The sequence below is a fragment of the Polypterus senegalus genome, chromosome 12 (genome assembly GCF_016835505.1).
Source record: "Polypterus senegalus isolate Bchr_013 chromosome 12, ASM1683550v1, whole genome shotgun sequence".
Taxonomy (NCBI): domain Eukaryota; kingdom Metazoa; phylum Chordata; class Cladistia; order Polypteriformes; family Polypteridae; genus Polypterus; species Polypterus senegalus.
In genome coordinates, this window is record NC_053165.1 from 85913707 (window position 1) to 85932219 (window position 18513).

Genomic DNA, 18513 nt, shown 5'->3' on the forward strand with positions numbered 1-18513 from the left:
ACATAAATGAAACAGTCCTCTTTGTAGTTTAGGTTCTCACGGAGTCACTTGACGTTTATGGTCATACAGACTTCTGGCTTTTAATCCATCCATCATTGTTGGAACATCACGGTGCTTTGAGTAGATGGTGGTGGTGCAAGCCGCCACCAAAATGATACCGGAAAAAAAGGAAACAGAAAAGAGAGTAAGGGTTAGTTCCGAATGAATGAATGCTTATGTTTGTGTAATAAGCTTTGCTTTGCGCACTTCAAGGCATCTGAAGTGCACAGATCTGTCCAGAAGCTAAAAACTGTCCTTGCTGCAGCTGGGTTAGCCATGTTAACTGGTTGAGCTCACCCTGAAGAAGGTTAATGTGGCCTGTAACATGAAGGATGAGCCAGACAGGTGGTTGAAACATTTACAATGGAAACTGTAGCTGCCAGAGCGTTGGGTCTCATTTGATTTTAACGACCCTGTATTATTATTAATAATGACCCAATATTATATTATATACATACTAGCCGTTCCCCGTGGCTCTCCGCGTAGTAGTGAAATGGGACAAACTTTAAAAATCAATACACAAAAAGGTATCACTAGCTAAGTGGAGGCAAGTTACACCCCAAAACCCAGAGGTAGACTGACTCCCTACTCCTGACATCACGTTTCCTACTTCACATTAGCGCGAATATATCGCTCCTGCAAGCGAACTATGATACTTAGTGTGATGAGAGAAAGCCAACCGGAATGTTCAAGAAAAATTTAGAAAAAAAACCTGATCTAAATCTGTTAAGTAAGTTCTCTTGTTCGCTAGCTAAGTGGATGTAAGATACACCCCGAGGGTGGCGCATGAGTAAGGAGGGCCCCACCGCCCTCCCCTCGGCTTCGTGCAAATAAATTGGTAATGCAAGTGAACTATGATACTCAGTGCGATGAGAGAAGTCGCAAAATCAACCGTAATGCTCGAGCAAATTCTAGAAAATAACCCAATATAAATCCGTTAAGTAGTTCTCTCGTGAAAAGCGGACAGATATACAGACAGACAGAGGTTGGATGTTATATATATAGAGAGGTTCTATTATTATATTATATATAATATATAATTTGGTTATTATTATTAATAACCCTACCTGACCCCGACGTTAATGACCCTATAAACATATGTTAAGCCCAGACCCCCCATTCGCCCTAACCAAATGTGTCCAGCACACATACAGTGGTCTTTGATCCTGCATTTCAGATGTCATTGTCTGCTGTACAGAAGACTACATAAAGTAAATTTGCATTTCATCTCATCAAAAAAAGACAATTTCACTAAAATTCAAACTAGGCTCCGTTTGCAAGGTAAAGATCCAAATATTATAAAGTGCAACATGACCTAATGATCATAAATGTTAGACATTATGGAATTGTAAAAACCAATCATAGTTTTAACCCTACACCCCCCTCTTCCCTTATTTTGTTGCATCAGGAAAGCAGCATATGGAAGTTGTGTGTGACCGCTGCAGAAGAAGGCCTAGGAGGTCCGTGTCATAAAGGATCATTCAACAACATACGACATGTGGTCACCAGAGATGGCATCGACAGGTGAGGTTATTCTGTGTTGCCAGTCTTTTAAATAGAACATGATCTAAACGTACAGGTCCGAGATAAAAGGATCCATCCTGCCACATCCAGGTGAGTCCAAATTGGGAGGAAGGAGGACAAAGCTCACCTGGAGGTGTGGAGTAGAGGAAAGAGAGAAATTAAAGAGGAATTGTGTGTAATGGACAGCCATTGTGAAGGTATTGTTGGTAATATTTGAACCCGGGACTCATCCTTGTGTGGTGGCATCTGATGTCAGGGGTGCTGCAATGCCCCCTTACTGCTCACAGGGACACATAAGGTAGCTTCTGGCATTTTGGCAGTGCACCCTGGTGTGAAGGGGTGGCACAGTGGTAGCGGTGCTGCCTCACGGGAGACCAGGGTTGGCATCGCAGGTCCTCATTGTGTGGAGTTTACTTGTTCTGAGAGTTTCCTTCAGGTGTTCCTGTTTCTTCCCATAATTCAAAGGGGAATTAGCATATAGTCTGTGTGTGTGTTTGTGCTCATCCTATGACAGGCTGGCACCCTGTCTGGCATTTGTCTCGGCCTTGTGCCCTATGCTAGCTTTTTATTCTCTTGGACCCCGCACCAGCAACCCTCAAGCAGGTTAGAAAATGACTTGGCACCATATGACCCTCCTATGTCTCCTTTACCTAATTCCTCATAATCTCAGCATGGTGGCTGCGCACTTGACAGCGGATTCAAATAAGGGATGGATGTTTGGATATAATTTATTTTCTTTTATACATTTTACACAAATAGTTTTACTCTGTAATATATTTCTTAAGGACAGTTTTACAAATGTTTCAAGTTGTCCTGTGGCACACGGTGAAGTAACCGAACCTCTGATAAATAGCCCTCAAACTGCTCTACATCTGTTAGTAATATTATCCTTTTAATAGTTCTATTTTTTCCAAGAAACTCTGAAATAACTCAGGTGATCCCATGGATATAATTTGCAGTTAAGTAGTAGAAAATCCACTGGAGCTTTCACTGAGAAACAAAGTAAATCTTTAAAATGGATGATCATGGCACAGTAAATCAAATGACGAGAACTGAAATGACTTGCCTTTGCCCTCAGATGACAACTAAATAGTATAAACAGAGAGATGGACACCCATCAGCCTCAGGATTATCACCACCAACAAGTACTGAAGTGAATCACACTGATGATCTCTGATCTGTTAAGTGAACAGTCCGCTCCTCAGGATGATGTGTCGGAAACAGGAAAAATGAGCAAACTTAAGGACCTGAGCGACTGTGACAAGGGACAAACTGTGACAGCTAGACCACTGGGTTATTTACATTGGTAGATTCTCACTGAAGGCATCAAAACTATGAATGAACACATGTGGAGTTATGTACTTAACAAAAAAAGGTGAAATAACTGAAAACAGGTTTTATATTCTAGTTTCTTCAAAACAGCCACCCTTTGCTCTGATTACCGCTTCGCACACTCTTGGCATTCTCTCAATGAGCTTCAACAGGTAGTCACCTGAAATGGTTTTCACTTCACAGGTGTGCCTTCTCAGGGTTATTTAGTGGAATTTCTTGCTTTATCAATGGGGTTGGGACCAGCAGTTGTGTTGTGCAGAAGTCAGGTTAGTTGGACGATCATTTATTTTTCAACAGGACAATGACCCCAAACACACCTCCAGGCTGTGTAAGGGCTATCTGACCAAGAAGGAGAGTGATGGAGTGCTGGAAATGGTCATGAAAATAAAGAAAACACATTGAATGAGGAGGTGTGGCCAAACTTTTGGCCTGTACTGTATATATATACTGTATATATATATATACTTAAACACACATACATATCCACATAACTATTTATTGATTTCATTATCACTATTGCCAAAAATTCCAAAAGATAGATTTCAAAAGAAAATTACCTGTCGGGGGGCCAATTCTATTTAGGAATGTATATACAATATCCATCCATCCATTATCCAACCCACTATATCCTAAGTACAGGGTCACTGGGGTCTGCTGGAGCCAATCCCAGCCAACACAAGACGCAAGGCAGGGTGCCAGCCCACCACAGGTATATACAATATAAAAATTATAAATATCGATCCCATGCTTGATTTGATTTTTAGCAGTAGGAACAGTATGAATTAAATAAATTATATTTGAGGGCGTTCTTATCCTGGTTGGATTCCTGTTGCTGGCCCAGTGCTGAAGGATGAACTCTGGCGTCACACAGCCCTGAACTGGATTAAGTTGATTTGAGAAGTTGTCTTATAGCATGTGGGTTCAAAACACACGGCTCAAAGTGAATGGATACTCAAGCTCAATTAAATGAAGTGGGATCCGAATGACAACTCAGGGTAGAGGAGATCTCTTAGGCTATACTTTGGACAGTTATAGTAACGTGTCCAATGTGGATGTCTCATGGAGTTTCACTAGAAGTTGTGTGTTTTGTTCTTTTTTCCAGAATTGACCTGCACAGGTTTTCAGAATGAATCTTGACTTCCTTTGTCTATCTTTCCCTCAGAGAGAGTCACCGGTCATTTGAGTGTAAAGATCCGCTCATAGATGAATGTGTAACGGTGATCAGGCAGCCATTGCCGAGACTCATTTTCAAAGAAGAAGAATCTCCTGACCAGCCAGCTGTGAAGCTCCTCAACCTGAGAACAACTACTGATGTAAGACTTTTTTTTTTCCCCTTTTTATTTTATGTTATGTTTTTCTTACTTATAATATGATGTGTGGCAATACATAGAGATCTTGCGAAAAGTGAGACTTAATGTTCAGTTTCAGGAACTCTGCATGCTGGTGTCATCACAACCATTTCATAAGTAGAACATAGTATTCTTCAACCTGCATTTGGGTAGTAGATGGGTGGAGGGAAGAGAAAGCAATGTATCCAAGGCAGGAACCAGACAATCCCAGGACACCCCCCCGGCTTGTATTCACAGGACCAACAGTCTCCAATTAACATTTTCTGGGGGATGTGGGAGGAAACCTGAAAAGCGAGAGAGCAACACCTAAAGAGAAGGGGAGAACGTACAAACTCCATGCAGACACTGATTGACAGGGAAGCTGCGCCAGGAGCATTGTGGGAGAAACGCTGGTTAATGAGCCACCATGATGACCACGAACAGTTTTATGTGATTTGAATATCATAAATAAGAGACAGTCAGAAAGCACACAATGTCCTAAAGGAAACAATTTACTGTGCCGTCATTGAACTCTCAGATATAGACGGCCATCCTTGATGGAGGGTAACTAATAAATCATTTGTATAAAACGTACCTTATAAAAGTCAATGTGAGGTTAGACTGCCCCATCATTCCAATATGTCCAATATGAATTTATCAGCATTGCATCCATACAGTATATGTGATGGGCTCCCTACTCTGCACCCGACATCCGATTTAATGTCATTTGGTGAAGACGCAGGTGGCAGCTGTGCCATTCTGTCTATAACAAAAAGAACAACACTGCCATCCAGCATACCTGGGGAGCACCAGCACCATTATATTGGCCTCTTGACCAGGTAAAGGAACATCTTGCCATCCCATTAATGTGAGTATAGATTCAGCACTGACTTTATTCAAACTCTTGCTTTATGTATTCAGACACTGACTTTATGTGTTCAGAATTTCAAAATATTTGCCCGTTTGGCAACCTTTTCAAAACAAAGAGAGAGGAGAGGAGAGGAGAGGAGAGGTTGGGAGCATGAGCTGATTGTATCACACAATGAACCACCCGGGATTTGGACCCGAGTGCAACCGTACAACTGGGGACACCTCAGTGCCACACTTTAATAGTGTGAGGTTTTGTTACGATGGCTGGAGTGCCAATCTTGCCACCGACCCCTAAGTTTTCCCTGTAAGTTGGAGAGCTGGATGCAGGTTAACATCATACCCCGGATGAAGCAATTGCAGGTTAGGAGCCTTGCTCAAGGGTCCACCGGAGTAAAGTCACTTAAATTCATTTTCAAAGGATTTCAAGTCCATTTGTGACCTCCTGAAATTAAAAGAATTCAGAGGTATCCTGTTGAGACCCTCTTCCCCGTCAGAGGGGCAGGGGCACAAGCTCAAAAAGTGACCACCAAGACACAAAAACCCCAGACTGGGAAAGAACTTCCTGCATTAGACAATTAATCACTTTTAGATTAATTGGATGCTCTGTGTCCTCTACTGAACTTTGTATGTAGTGCAGATTGGGTAGCGACAGGGACTGCCTTTCACCAAAGCAAAGTCAGCAGACTTTACTTACCACTGTAAAAGACTGGGGGCGCTACTGAGCACTAAAAGCCCAGACACACCACACTAAACAGACTCGGGTGTAAAATAATGGTTTTATTTTCATAAAATACCTCATTACCAGTCAGTCCACATCCTTTCAACATACAATCCTCCTTTTCCTCCTCCTTCTGCCTCCCGACTCTGATTCACCGGAGAAGGCTGGATGGCTCACTTTTATGTCAGATCCGGGAATATTTCCAGTACCGGCGCCCAGCAGAAGTATTTCCGGTGCAGATGGAAATCTGGAATTAGGGAGTCCCCCCACCCTGAGGCACCCACCGGCAGCACCCAAGGACCCCAACAGGGCTGTCTTTCACTACTACAAGTCCTATAAATCCCTGCGTGAGGTCCTTACTGAGTCCACGGCAGTGAAGCACTGCCATCTATCATACTAGGGGAGGAACTGCCCTGGATACACCATCTTCCCACCTTCTGATCAATCCCTTTGTAAGGGATGTTGCTTCAGTTCCTTCCCGGCCTGGTTACACCTCCTTCCATTACAGCGTTCCAGTCGGGAAAGTTTCCAGCACTCACACCATATATATATATACTGTGATAAGAAAGACACGGGTACATCAAAAAAGGTTTGGGGCAGCTACCCATATACTGTGCCCTAGCTGCAAAAAGGTTACATTTTGATGAGCTGTGTTCAGGTTGAAGTCCAAAACAGGACTGATTTTGGTTTGACAAGATGGCGGCTTTAAAGCCCATGACAGAAGTGACATCATCTGGACAGGAACTGGAAGTGACATCTTTGGGACCGGACGTGATGTCATCTATGGGCCCAGAACTGGAAATGACATCATTCATGGCGCTGGAACTGGAAGTGACATCTTTGGGACCGGACGTGATGCCATCTATGGGCCCAGATCTGGAAGTAATGTCATCTATGGGCCCAGAACCAGATGTGATCCCATTCATTGTGCTGGAACCGGAAGTGACATTGTCTATGGGCCTAGAACCAGAAGTGGCATAATCTATTGGGCCAGAACTGGAAGTCATGTCATTCATGGTACTGGAACCGGAAGTGACAAAAGAAATAATTAGAAAACTCAAAGATTAACCAGCCGCTGCCAGTTTATCTTGCAAAGGTTAGGGTTAGAGGTTCCTCTCCTCTCTGTCCTCACAGCCTCTCCGAGTGCTTGGCGGGTTTATATAATCTAGGAGCTGGAAGAGGCGAGACTTCTAGGGAAATGGGAGAAGTGAGCTCAGTCAGCTTCTGGGCATACTTTAGAAAGGTGAGAAGGTGTTAGCAATGGCGCCCCTTCTTGGTGCCAAAGGGTATTGCTTACATTCTAAGAGCCCTGAAAGTGTCCCCTAAGCGCCCGTGTCTGACAATGTGTGCATGTATACTGTGTATATTATTTATATACAACATGTATTATGTTAACTTTCTGTTTTTGCATGCTTATATAGAATGAAACTTTTAACATTTTCAATTTCTTCCTTGTACCTAGCAGGAAGGCATTGCTGAGATGACGGAAGAGAAGATTAATTTATTTAACTCCAAAAACTGTTATCTTCAAGCTAAACTGCCTTGTAAAAGAACACGGAGCAATTCATCGAGTAGGTAATCAAGAGGAAAGGATGATGGCTGCTAAACGTTGCCATATTTAGTTCCGATTTTCATCAGCGAGCCAACCACACAAGTGCGTACTGACGTGATGATAAATTCAGAGTTGAAAGACAAGAGCAAGAAGTCATTAGCAAGGAAATAGTAATAATAAAAAAAAAAAGACTTTGGGACGGCAATTAAAGGATTGATCTGTTAAACTTGGGTAAAACAAGCTGACCTTGAAACCTTTCGCCTAACGAGATCAGGGTCATGACCTCTGTGAACACGCCTCCAAGTAACCAGAGGGTGCAGCATAGCAACAGGATCCACAAATGAGAAAGGCGAAATGTCATTGAGGAAGAATATATTCCATTTTTAAACTTTAAAAACTCAAAATCTCTGTATGTCAAAACCCTACAAATCGATATTCTAATTAGTAAGTGTCAAAGATGAGATAAAGAGCCAAAACAAACATTTGGGACAGCCAACCGTATAATTTTTCATGGTTGCCAAATCATTAAATGGTGTACAGTTGTGTACAGGTTTGAGTCCAAAATAGAATTGTCTTGATGAGACAAAGATGGCGGTTTTAAGGGAGAGTAGAGGAAGTGAGGTCATCGGGACCGGAACTGGAAGTGTGAGGTCATCGGGGCCGGAACTGGAAGTGAGGTCATTGGGACCACATAGAATTTCCCGTAATCGGTCTGCAGTGGAAAGAGTGAAAGGATCAGTACACTCTGCCACCCTCTGGTCTGGTGTGGAATTACTTAGCTGTCTCCCATGCACATGAGTGTGACACAAGAAACTTCAGTAGAATTTGCATTATAATTTTTTAAAAATCAGAGATCATAACAGTGACATGTGGAACCATCAATAAGAGTAAACAGTTAAATAAGTTAGGGTGGCATGGAGGCACAATGGTAGCGCTGCTGCCTCGCAGTAAGGAGACCTGGGTTCTCTTTTCGGGTCCTCCCTGAGTGGAGTTTGCATGTTCTTCCCGTGTCTGCGTGGGTTTCCTCCCACAGTCCAAAGATCTAAAGATTAGGTGCATTGGCGATCCTAAATTGTCCCTAGTGTGTGCTTGGTCTGTGTGTGTGTGTGTGTGTGTGCGCGCCCCGCGGTAGGCTGGTACCCTGCCCGGGATTTGCTCCTGCCTTGCGCCCTGTGTTGGCTGGGATTGGCTCCAGCAGACCCCCGTGACCCTGTGTTAGGATATAGCGGGTTGGAAAATGACTGACTGACAGTTAACTACGTTACGTTCTTGAAATCTTCTGAGGAATACAACTTAAAGTGGGGAAAATTAGATTTTATAAGGAAATACTTGATACAAAAATGGAACCACCACAAGTTTCCAGAGCACACAAAACTTGTCAGGTAGACATTTCACTTCAAGTGCAACAAGAATGTGAAAAATTAAAGAGTGGGGATCAGGAGAAAAAGAGTCAAAAGGGCAAAGCGGAGGGAAGTCAAAATGTCAGAAACGTTAATGGCAGAATCGTAAACCAAAAATAAAACGGCAAAATTACCAGTAATCAAAATTCAAAGTAGTATGCTAAGCTTGGTCCAATGTCAGAGAGTCATGACCCTTTATACCGCCGTGCCAATGACCTCACAAGTGCATCATGGTAAACATCCACATAATAAGACAAAACCCAAAGACAGGAACTCCATTCCCAAAATGAAAGATTTGAAAAGAAACTTCTAAAGAAAAACTGTAAACGAATGCAGAATTAGATTCCTTGGGTGTTAAAACTCCAAAAAAGAACATCACGCCGCAGGGAAATCCAAGAACTATTAAAAAGCAACTCAAATTCAAAACGAGCGTAGTCGGTAGGACAAATAATGAACCACATGCTCCTATAAAAGTCCTCGAGTAGCGCACATTTATAGCATGGGCTGATATCAAAAGAAAAGTAGATTAATTAAGTTGCGTGTCCTGGGGGGGGGGTCACTATTTTTTCAAGAGGTGCCACTCTGAATGGGAAATTGTCGGTGAGAGTGGTGGGGGGGCAAATCAAATTTTGATATTTTGCTTAGGACCTCAGGATGGAAAGAACCAGAACTGCAGAAAAGTACAAGTAAACACACGTTTGAAACAAAGTGAGACCTAAACTGGAGCTGGAAGTCAGCCACTGTGCCACACACACACATTATAAACAGAAATGATCCATATGCCAGTATTAATATGCTCTTATTTTATGAAAACATACAGTGAATTGTCAGACTGATAACAAAGAAACTTTTCTCTCACTATTACAAATATTCATGTCATTCATTCTTGTATCTGGACTGTTGGAAGATAAAAGAACATCTGTGGACTTTGTGTTTCAATAACCTCTCTGTACAGGCTCTTGGTAGGAGTAGGTCAGCGTATTCATAATGTGAAAAACAGGAATGTTGTCAATGGTGTTAATGCAAAGCTTGTTCTTACCTATGAATTGGCCCAATGTGTTTAGCTCCTTTTATGACATTACAAGGCCTGTCAGGCCAGTAAATGTCGGCTTTCATTTCCATATCTAAAGCAGGGTTGTTCTATCAAGTGGCACACTGAGAGCGTCCAGCATATACAGATGATTCACAAAGTCTTCAAACCCCTTCACGGTTTTCACATTTTTGTTATGTTGCTACCTTGGGCTAAAAATCATTCAAATTCAGTTTTTCCCCCTCGTCAATCAACACACGCCTGTCTGTAGAAGACCCCATAGATGAGCAAAACCAAGCCTTGAGGACGAAGGAATTGTCTGAAGGGCCTAGAGACACTACTTACTCAAAGATCTGGGGAAGACAATCATTGAAGGTTTCCAAGAGTATAGTTATCTCCGAAATTCTCAAAATGGAAGACATTTAGAACAAGCACGACTCCTCCTAGATTTGGCTGTCAGGCCGAACTGAGCGACTGGGGGGAGAAAGGCCTTAATAAGCGAGGTAACCAAGAACCCAAAGGTCATTCTGGCTGAGCTCCACAGAACCTGTATTTAGATGGAAGGAACTTCCTGAAGGACAACCACAAGTGAAACACTCCACTAATCTGGGCTCTAAAACAGAGCGGCTAGCTGACACATACTGTAAAAGCCCACCTGGAGTTACCAAAAAGGCACCTAAAGAACTTTTGGACTATGAGAAACAAGGTGTTCTGGTCTGACGAAACCAAGATTGAACAGTATGGCCCGAGTTCTAAGCTTCAAATCTGGAGGAATCCAGGTACCGCAACTAATTCTAATGGCAAAGCATGTTGGTGGTGGTATCAAGGACTGCTAGACTAGTCAGGGTCGAAGGAAAGCTGAAAGGAGCAAAAGTACAGAGATATCCTTAATGGAAGCCTGCTCCAGAGTGCTCTGGACGTCAGAGTTGGCCGAAACGTCATCTTCCAACAGAACAAAGCAAAGACAACTCAGGGGTGACTTATGGACAGCTCTGTGAATGTTCTTGAGCTCAGCCAGATCCCAGACGTGAACCAACATGTCCAGCATGTCCACTGACAGCCTTCATCCAACTTGACAGAGCTTGAGAGGATCTGCAAAGAAGAATATCAGGAAAAAAATCCCTGAAATCCAGGTGCGTGAAGCTTATGACGTCAAACCCAAAAAGACTCCAGCCGCTGGAATTACTGCCAAAGGGGCTTTACGGAGGTATTGACTCATTATGGACACCAGTTAGTTAATTGATGGTGTTTATAGTTATTTTTTTTCCATCTTGTAATTCTTTATTGCTTATTTTTCTTCAAAGTGAGTCATTAACTGTTTTGGGATAAAAGTCCCTCACAGTCATGTTTTTTTCCTTTTTCAGGAATATCACACACACTAGCTTTCTGATCATTTTTGCAGATCTGGACAGTTTTCCCTTAATAATAATAATAATAATAATAATAATAATAATCTTTGCATTTATATAGCACTTTTCTCACTACTCAAAGCGCTCAGCAATTGCAGATTAAGGGCCTTAGATTCTTAGTGATTGCAAAGTTGGCAGACTGGCTCCTTTCAGTTTATATTGGCACTTCTGTGCTCTTTAGTCATTCCGAATACTTGCTTTTGACTCCTTTATGCACCTTTTCTATGCTCACCAGGAGCTAGTGTATGTCAGGCTGCCGCTCGCATCTGAATAAAGAAAGTTCTAGCAGGCACAAAGTGGTACACCAAGTGCTGCCTTCATTTCATGGGGTCACTGTCCCAAGTTTTAACAACTTAAAATATTATTTGTTCTTTTGTTTCAGTACCAGCTGAGCCATATCATCCATCTATTGCTGTCTGCAACATTGAGCCAACTTTTCCTTGCATGCACATACAAAATAGGGATATGGAAAGGCACTATTTAAATAAAATGTTTTACTATTACTATTAAGGTCTGTAACCCAATTAAGGCAATTCACTGAGTAGGTAATCAAGAGGAAGGGATGGCGGCAGCTAAACGTTGCCATATTTAGTTCCGATTTTCATCAGTGAGCCATCCACACAAGTGCGTACTGACGCGATGAAAAATTCAGAGTTGAAAGACAAGAGCAAGGAGTCGTTAGCAAGGAAATAATAATAAAAAAAGAAAGACTTTGAAATGGCAATTAAAAGATTAATCCGTCAAACTTGAGTAAAACAAGCTGACCTTGAAACCCTTCGCCTAACGAGATCAGGGTCATGACCTCTGTGAACACGCCCCCAAGTAACCAGAGGGTGCAGAATAGCAACAGGAGCCTGAAATGTCATTGAGGTAGAATATATTCAGTTTTCAAACTTTAAACTTTGAGCCAACTTTACTGTGCGTGCACACACAAAATAGGGATATGGAAAGGCACTATATAGATAAAATGTATTACTATTATTATTAAGGTCTTTAACCAAATTAAGGATGAAAACTGGATTCTTAAAAAAAAACATTTACATGTGCAAGCCCAGTTGCAGAGTTCTACTTTGGAAAAATACTCCAATATCATAGAAAGAAAAAAAAAATCATTATCAATGGCCACTGTGAATCCGAAAACAAGCCTGGCACATGAAAGCCCCACTTGGATTTGGCAAACATGCATCTAGAGAATTCTCAGACTATGAGAAACAAAATGTTCTGGTCTGCTGGAACCAAGATTGAACAGTACGGCCACAGTTCTAAGCGTCACATCTGGAGGAATCCAGGTATCGCACCTCGTCTGCGCAGTACCATTCTAATGGAAAAGCATGTTGGTGGTAGCATCAAGGACTAGTAGACTAGTCAGAATCGAAGGAAAGCTGAATGGAGTAAAGTACAGAGAGACTAAAGTATATGGCCCCAGTTCAAAGCGTCACATCTGGAAGATTCCAGCAGTGTGCCGAACATTACTTCTGAAAGAAGTTTAGTTACATCACTGATTACTTACACAAACACAAAAAAATGAAATGTTATTTTGTTACTTATTATAAACTGTAATACAGTATATTACATACCGTACGTTACTTTTTCCTCCTTTTGTATGAAGACATGCATAGGCGACTGGCCAGGATTTGTTATTAATTTTAGGCCCATTTATGAACCTTCATGAAACTGACCAGAAACACAGCCCAACAAGATCATTTTCTTCTGTTTCATAAATACATTTAGTCCATTGTGTGCTGTAAAGTGCATAATATCCATCTCATGTTATACATTCCCAACCTAAGTCCTCGAAGATTCACGGTATAAATGCCAGCCATTACATCACCCAATCACACTGTTTCAACATGTCTAATTAGCATCACTAAAATAACATTTTATTAATATGTTTCTGTTGCCAGATTGGATGCAGTGCACTCTTTTCTGCCTGCCTATGTGACTGAGCCCTGCAAGGGAATGGCGTACCGATACGTGTGCTTCTCGCCTTATAGCCAGTGCTACCGTTGACAATAGTAACACTGGTATTTTGACTTCAATTAAATAAGTTTTGTGTTAGTTTACTCATCATTTTAAAAGGTTATCAGATCAGTCTTGAGGACTCGGACAGCATTTCTATAATATATAAAAACATTTAAAAGTCCCTCCCTTTCAAAGATCCCAGAGTACAGCGGGGAAAAGGATCTCTCAGACAAGGAGTGGAAGGCAGTTGTGTGCAGAATTCACAAAGCATAGAATTATTCAACTTAAACTCTTTCATCAAGCTCATCTCTCTCATTTCAAATTGTCCAAAATGTTTCCAGGGCACAATCCAACCTGCAAACGTTGCAATCGAGCTCCAGCCTCACTGGGCCACATATTCTGGGCCTGCAACACATTAACAACATTCTGGACCAACATTTTGAAATGCTTTTCAGACAGCCTGGGCGTCACAATCCCTCCTAATCCACGAATAGCTGCGTTTGGTGGGCTCACAGAGGGTCTTAAAGTGGAGAAGGACAAACAAACTGTAATGTCCTTTACCTCACTATTAGCACATAGGCTTATCTTGCTCAGAATCCTAACCCGCCTCTATTAAGTCAGTGGGTAACTGATGTCATATATTATCTAAAACTGGAAAAAATCTAATTCTCACTTAGAAGATCTGTACAAAGCCTTTTCAAAATGTGGAAGGATCTGATCAATAACATTTTAGAATAAGCTTTTAAATTGAGGAAGTGGATTCTCTACCCTCTTTTTCTATTCTATCTATTTTTATTTATTTATTTACATATTTTTTACTATTATTAAAGTGCTACTCTGCTGACCTAGCTCTCTTTCTCATGAGTGCGGGTTGATTTGTTTCAAAGTAGTTTTGTTAAACTTGACTTGCATGTATGAAATGTTTTTTTAATTTTAATAAAATAAAATAAATAAAGTTATCCAACTACAATATGCACTGTAAATGAAGATGCGAGACCAACAAAAAGGTGTGGTGCCAACAAAAGCAAAAATAAATAAACAAATAAACAAACAAAGTTGCCAAATCACAACGCACAAAAGAGTAATCTCTCGAGACTGAGCCTAACATGAGACTGTTCGTAACGAGCTGCAGGGAGTTTATATTAAAGTTCTGACAGGAAGAGGCGGGACTGAGGGGCAGAAGTGATGTCAGGTAGAGAAGTTAATGGGAGGATCTTTGGGAGGAACTAGAATTGAGGGTGATGGTGGAAGGAACCAGAAGTGAGGTATCAGGAAGACTTCTTTTCTGAGGATCCGCAGATGAAGATGCATTAGTGCGGAATTTACTCTTATTTTAATTTACTCGGACCTTACTCTTATTCTATGTTAATTAATGTTGACTTATGTTTATCTTTTATTGTGTCTTCTATTTCTCTATTCATTTTGTAAAGCACTTTGAGCTACATTTTTTTGTATGAATATGTGCTATATAAATAAATGTTGATTGATTGATTGATTGAATTAGTGCCCACTCTGGACACATCCCTTTGCTCAGTTAAGCCCTTTGACGGCCTCCCAATCACACCTGTGGGACAGCACATTACTTTTAATGCTCCTTGAGTTTGCGCTTCTGCGCTTAGCACTGTACGTTCAGCTCATCAACATCAATTTAGCGATTTCTGAAATACCAATACAGGAATAATTACGATCGCTTAAGCATTTTCCACAGGGAATTGATCTTTGTGGACGCTTCCACCATTTTTCATCTGTGGCACGTGCAAAGTTAACATATGCGCAACCAAACAGAGTGCAGCGGACACGCACAGATTACGAAAAGTATAACCAGGTTAAGGGTTTACACAGCCAAACAACAGGGTTACTTCCAGAGAAATCTACATGTGTCAACCTGGTTTCTCAGAGACCAATGTTCTAATCAGTGTAAGGGCTTACATACAGTATCAGTTTAGAAAACGCGTTTCGCTGAATAAGCGGGTTTTTAAGACATTTATAAACACACTCATTGACTGTATAACTTCCATATTTGTGTTATTCATTTTATAATTTGTTGCACGGCCTAACATTTGCATACGCTTTCTCTTGTTTCTCTTCTTTCAGGTGTCAATCCATACTGGATTGGAGATTTAGATGCTCTGATAATCAAAGAACCGAAAGCGTACCCTAATATGAACCAGAAGGAAAATCCGCCAAGCAGTTTTTATGGCAACCGAAAATCTCTATCGCAACAACTGGAATTTTGCAAAGAGGCAGAACAGGTTAAATATTAGGACATGTTTTTTTCTGAAATATTGCATGAGATCTTGTGGACTGTCATTTTGGTTGAACTCCCAAGTTTCCGAAAGAGCAAAACACTCTAAAAGAGAACCACTGCCATTTAGAAATGTATGGGGGGGGAAGATAAAGGCATTGATCATCCATAGCACCACTACAAGGTAGACTTCCTAATTTGTTTTCTCTGTTGTTTCTTTGAAGGACATGCTGCGGCCATCTCGCTCCTTAAGCTCGGCCCATCTAGTGAGCACAGGCAGCGCTCTTCAAGCGTTTGTCATCTGTAACATCGTTCTGATGAAAGGCCAAGGCAAGGTAAGCTTGTGGGTTTCGACAGTGAAGTTTTGGATTGGGACCAAGGATTTTCCCCCACGGGAACTTATTTAGTGACTGCACTTCCCCTTATTCAACTCCAGGAAGCAATGGGTACCCCTGCTAGATCATCAAATGAGCACATTATACACTTAGGCCAGCGTTTTCCAACCTTTAAGTATTTGCGACCCGAGTTTTCATAACAGTTTTAATCGCGCCCCCCTAACGTTTTTTTGAAAGGAGCCCACTAATACCAATTTGTTCTTTTTTAATTAATGATATATCATAGATGCATATTTTATTGTACCTACTTAACTTTTATCGACATTTATTTAACTCTATATTTATTTTTCCTAGTTTCAGAATGAAGTTTAAGTTCATTTGTTTTGGTTTCAATAGATGTATTTTTCATATTTTTGATTCTTGTTTTCTTTTTTCACATCCTCGCGCCCACCTTTTTGTTACTTCGCGCCCCCCTAGGGGGGCCCCGCCCCACAGTTTGACTTAGGCCAACAGTCAGAATGCTAAAAGTGCACCCCTCTTCTAGGTCAAACAATCCAATTTCAAGTCTGTGGAGATGGGCCTCTCTCTTACCAGCACTTAGCAAAGCAAAGCAAGAACCGACTCAAAATAAATCGCGAGACCACCACAGGGCACACTCACCCACTGAACCAAAGTGAATCAAAAATGAACCTGACAGGCATGTCTTTAGGGTACGAGACAAATTCAGATTACTCATAGTAAAAAATAAAATTAAAAAACAAAACACCCTCAAGAGCTTCTGGAGAACATACAAACTGTACACAGAAAGTGATGGGGCTGGGACTCTTATGACTTTGATCAAAAAGGAAGACCCTCACAAACAAAAAAATTGCGAGTGATCTCCCCTCGACTTTCTTGTATACTCAGATATGGGGATGGATATTTGAGGAGTAAACTGCAAGACAAGGATTATATTTTTATATTATGTACATTCAAGAACCATCAACAACAAATCAAATCAAATTAATAATATATTGAACAACTAGCCAAATACCTGCGCTTTGCAGCGGAGAAGTAGTGTGTTAAAGAAGTTATGAAAAAGAAAAGGAAACATTTTAATAATAACATAACATGATTGACAATGTAATTGTTTTGCTGGCATATATATATATATATATATATATATATATATATATATATATATATATATATATATATATATATATATATATATCTATCTTTATATCTATCTTTATATCTATATATATCTATATCTATATATATGTATATATATATATACATATATATAATATATATATATATATATATATATATATATATATATATATCCCTTTGATGTACGAGCAGCTGTTGCTGGGGTGCCAGAATCCATTGAGGAAGAAAAATTAAAAACATTATTTGTACAAAATCTTAATTTATCTATCCATTCCTAAATAATTAAATGGGCAGGCTATTTCGTATCAGTGCAATACGCTGCTTGTTAAAACGGATGACTCCTAATCTTACGTGCACTTAGTGCTGCGTGGTTATTATGAACTATCGTATTTGTTCAAGTTCTATTTAAATTTTAAATATAAGTAATTTTTATTTGGTCGACAGAAATATGTTTAGTAGGAATGAAAGTTAAATTTAATCATCATTGCATAAATTTTTCTTCACCATAGAAATTTAAAGACTAAATCCAACTGCCTGATGAGCCCCACACTCACTGCACCCCCTCTCACGAATCGAACCTCAGACGTCAGCGCTAAAGGCGAAGCCTCTCATGTTGCGCTAGGGTGTGTGGTTCGTTTATTTGACAGTATGTAGATCGGGGTGTGTATATATTTATATATATATATATATATATATATATATTACTTTTGAGAATGCAACGTATAGTTTTGTCCAGGAGGAAAGCAATGTTGCTTCAAATCAATGGCAACCTTTTGTAGGGTGTGTCCCTCAGACTTATTAATTGTCATCGCGAAGCAGAGCCTTACTGGAAATTTGAGGCATTTCAATTGAAATGGGAGATCAGGGTGTATAACGGTGATGCCAGGAATACATTCAGAGTGTGGCGCTCTGCTGTTTTTTTGTGTAGCTACCTTCACACAGCCTCTCCGCTGCTTTATAAACGAACGCCATATAAAGCCATCACCTTGTCAATTATGTAATGCGTTTTTTGAACAGGTTTGATGAATGGAAGTGATCACTTGTACTGCGTTCAGTAAGTTCTCGTGAGCTGCTATCTTGTGTGATGTTGCGATGTCTACGGTAAGTAAGACCCGGCGCTTAAAAGTTTCTGGCTGCACTCCGGTTGTAATATGACGAAGCTGCGCGAGGTCACTTTTGAGAATGCAAGTATAGTTGTCCAGGAGAAAAGCAATCTTGCCTGAAATCAATGGCATCGTTTTGTAGGGTCTGTCCCTGAGACTTATTACTTGTCATCGCGCAGCAAAGCCTTACTGGAAATTGGAGGGATCTGAATTGAAATGGGAGATCAGAGGGTATAAAGGGGAAGCGAGGAATACATTGAGTGTGGAGAAACTCTAGAGACAGGGTGTGTATTAACTTGTGGATTTTTCTGTGAGTATTTGGTGGCAGTGTGACGAAGTTGCTTTGGAAGACGGCGTTAGTCGTGGAGCTCAGCTCAGAGCGAAATGAGGTGAATGGGAGGGGAGATGATGACGTGACTCCCCCACCCGCCTTAACTGTCAATCCCCCACAAACACAGTCTCTCGGAATTTGCATAAGCACAGCCCTTCACCTGCAATTTTAACTTAGTTA

General features: G+C 40.8%; 1 protein-coding gene across 2 annotated transcripts in view; it reads left to right on the forward strand.

The window, feature by feature from the left end:
• The window catches only part of il16 (interleukin 16), a 114492-nt gene that overhangs the window by 47403 nt on the left and 48576 nt on the right, over positions 1 to 18513 (forward strand). Inside the window, exons 3-7 of one of the 2 annotated variants that reach the window (XM_039772758.1) lie at positions 1448 to 1563; positions 4058 to 4208; positions 7274 to 7382; positions 15259 to 15416; positions 15634 to 15744. In XM_039772758.1, coding sequence (XP_039628692.1) covers positions 1448 to 1563; positions 4058 to 4208; positions 7274 to 7382; positions 15259 to 15416; positions 15634 to 15744 — 645 coding nt within the window. The remainder of the gene's footprint in view (positions 1 to 1447; positions 1564 to 4057; positions 4209 to 7273; positions 7383 to 15258; positions 15417 to 15633; positions 15745 to 18513) is intronic. The other variant, XM_039772759.1, reaches the window with a different exon arrangement.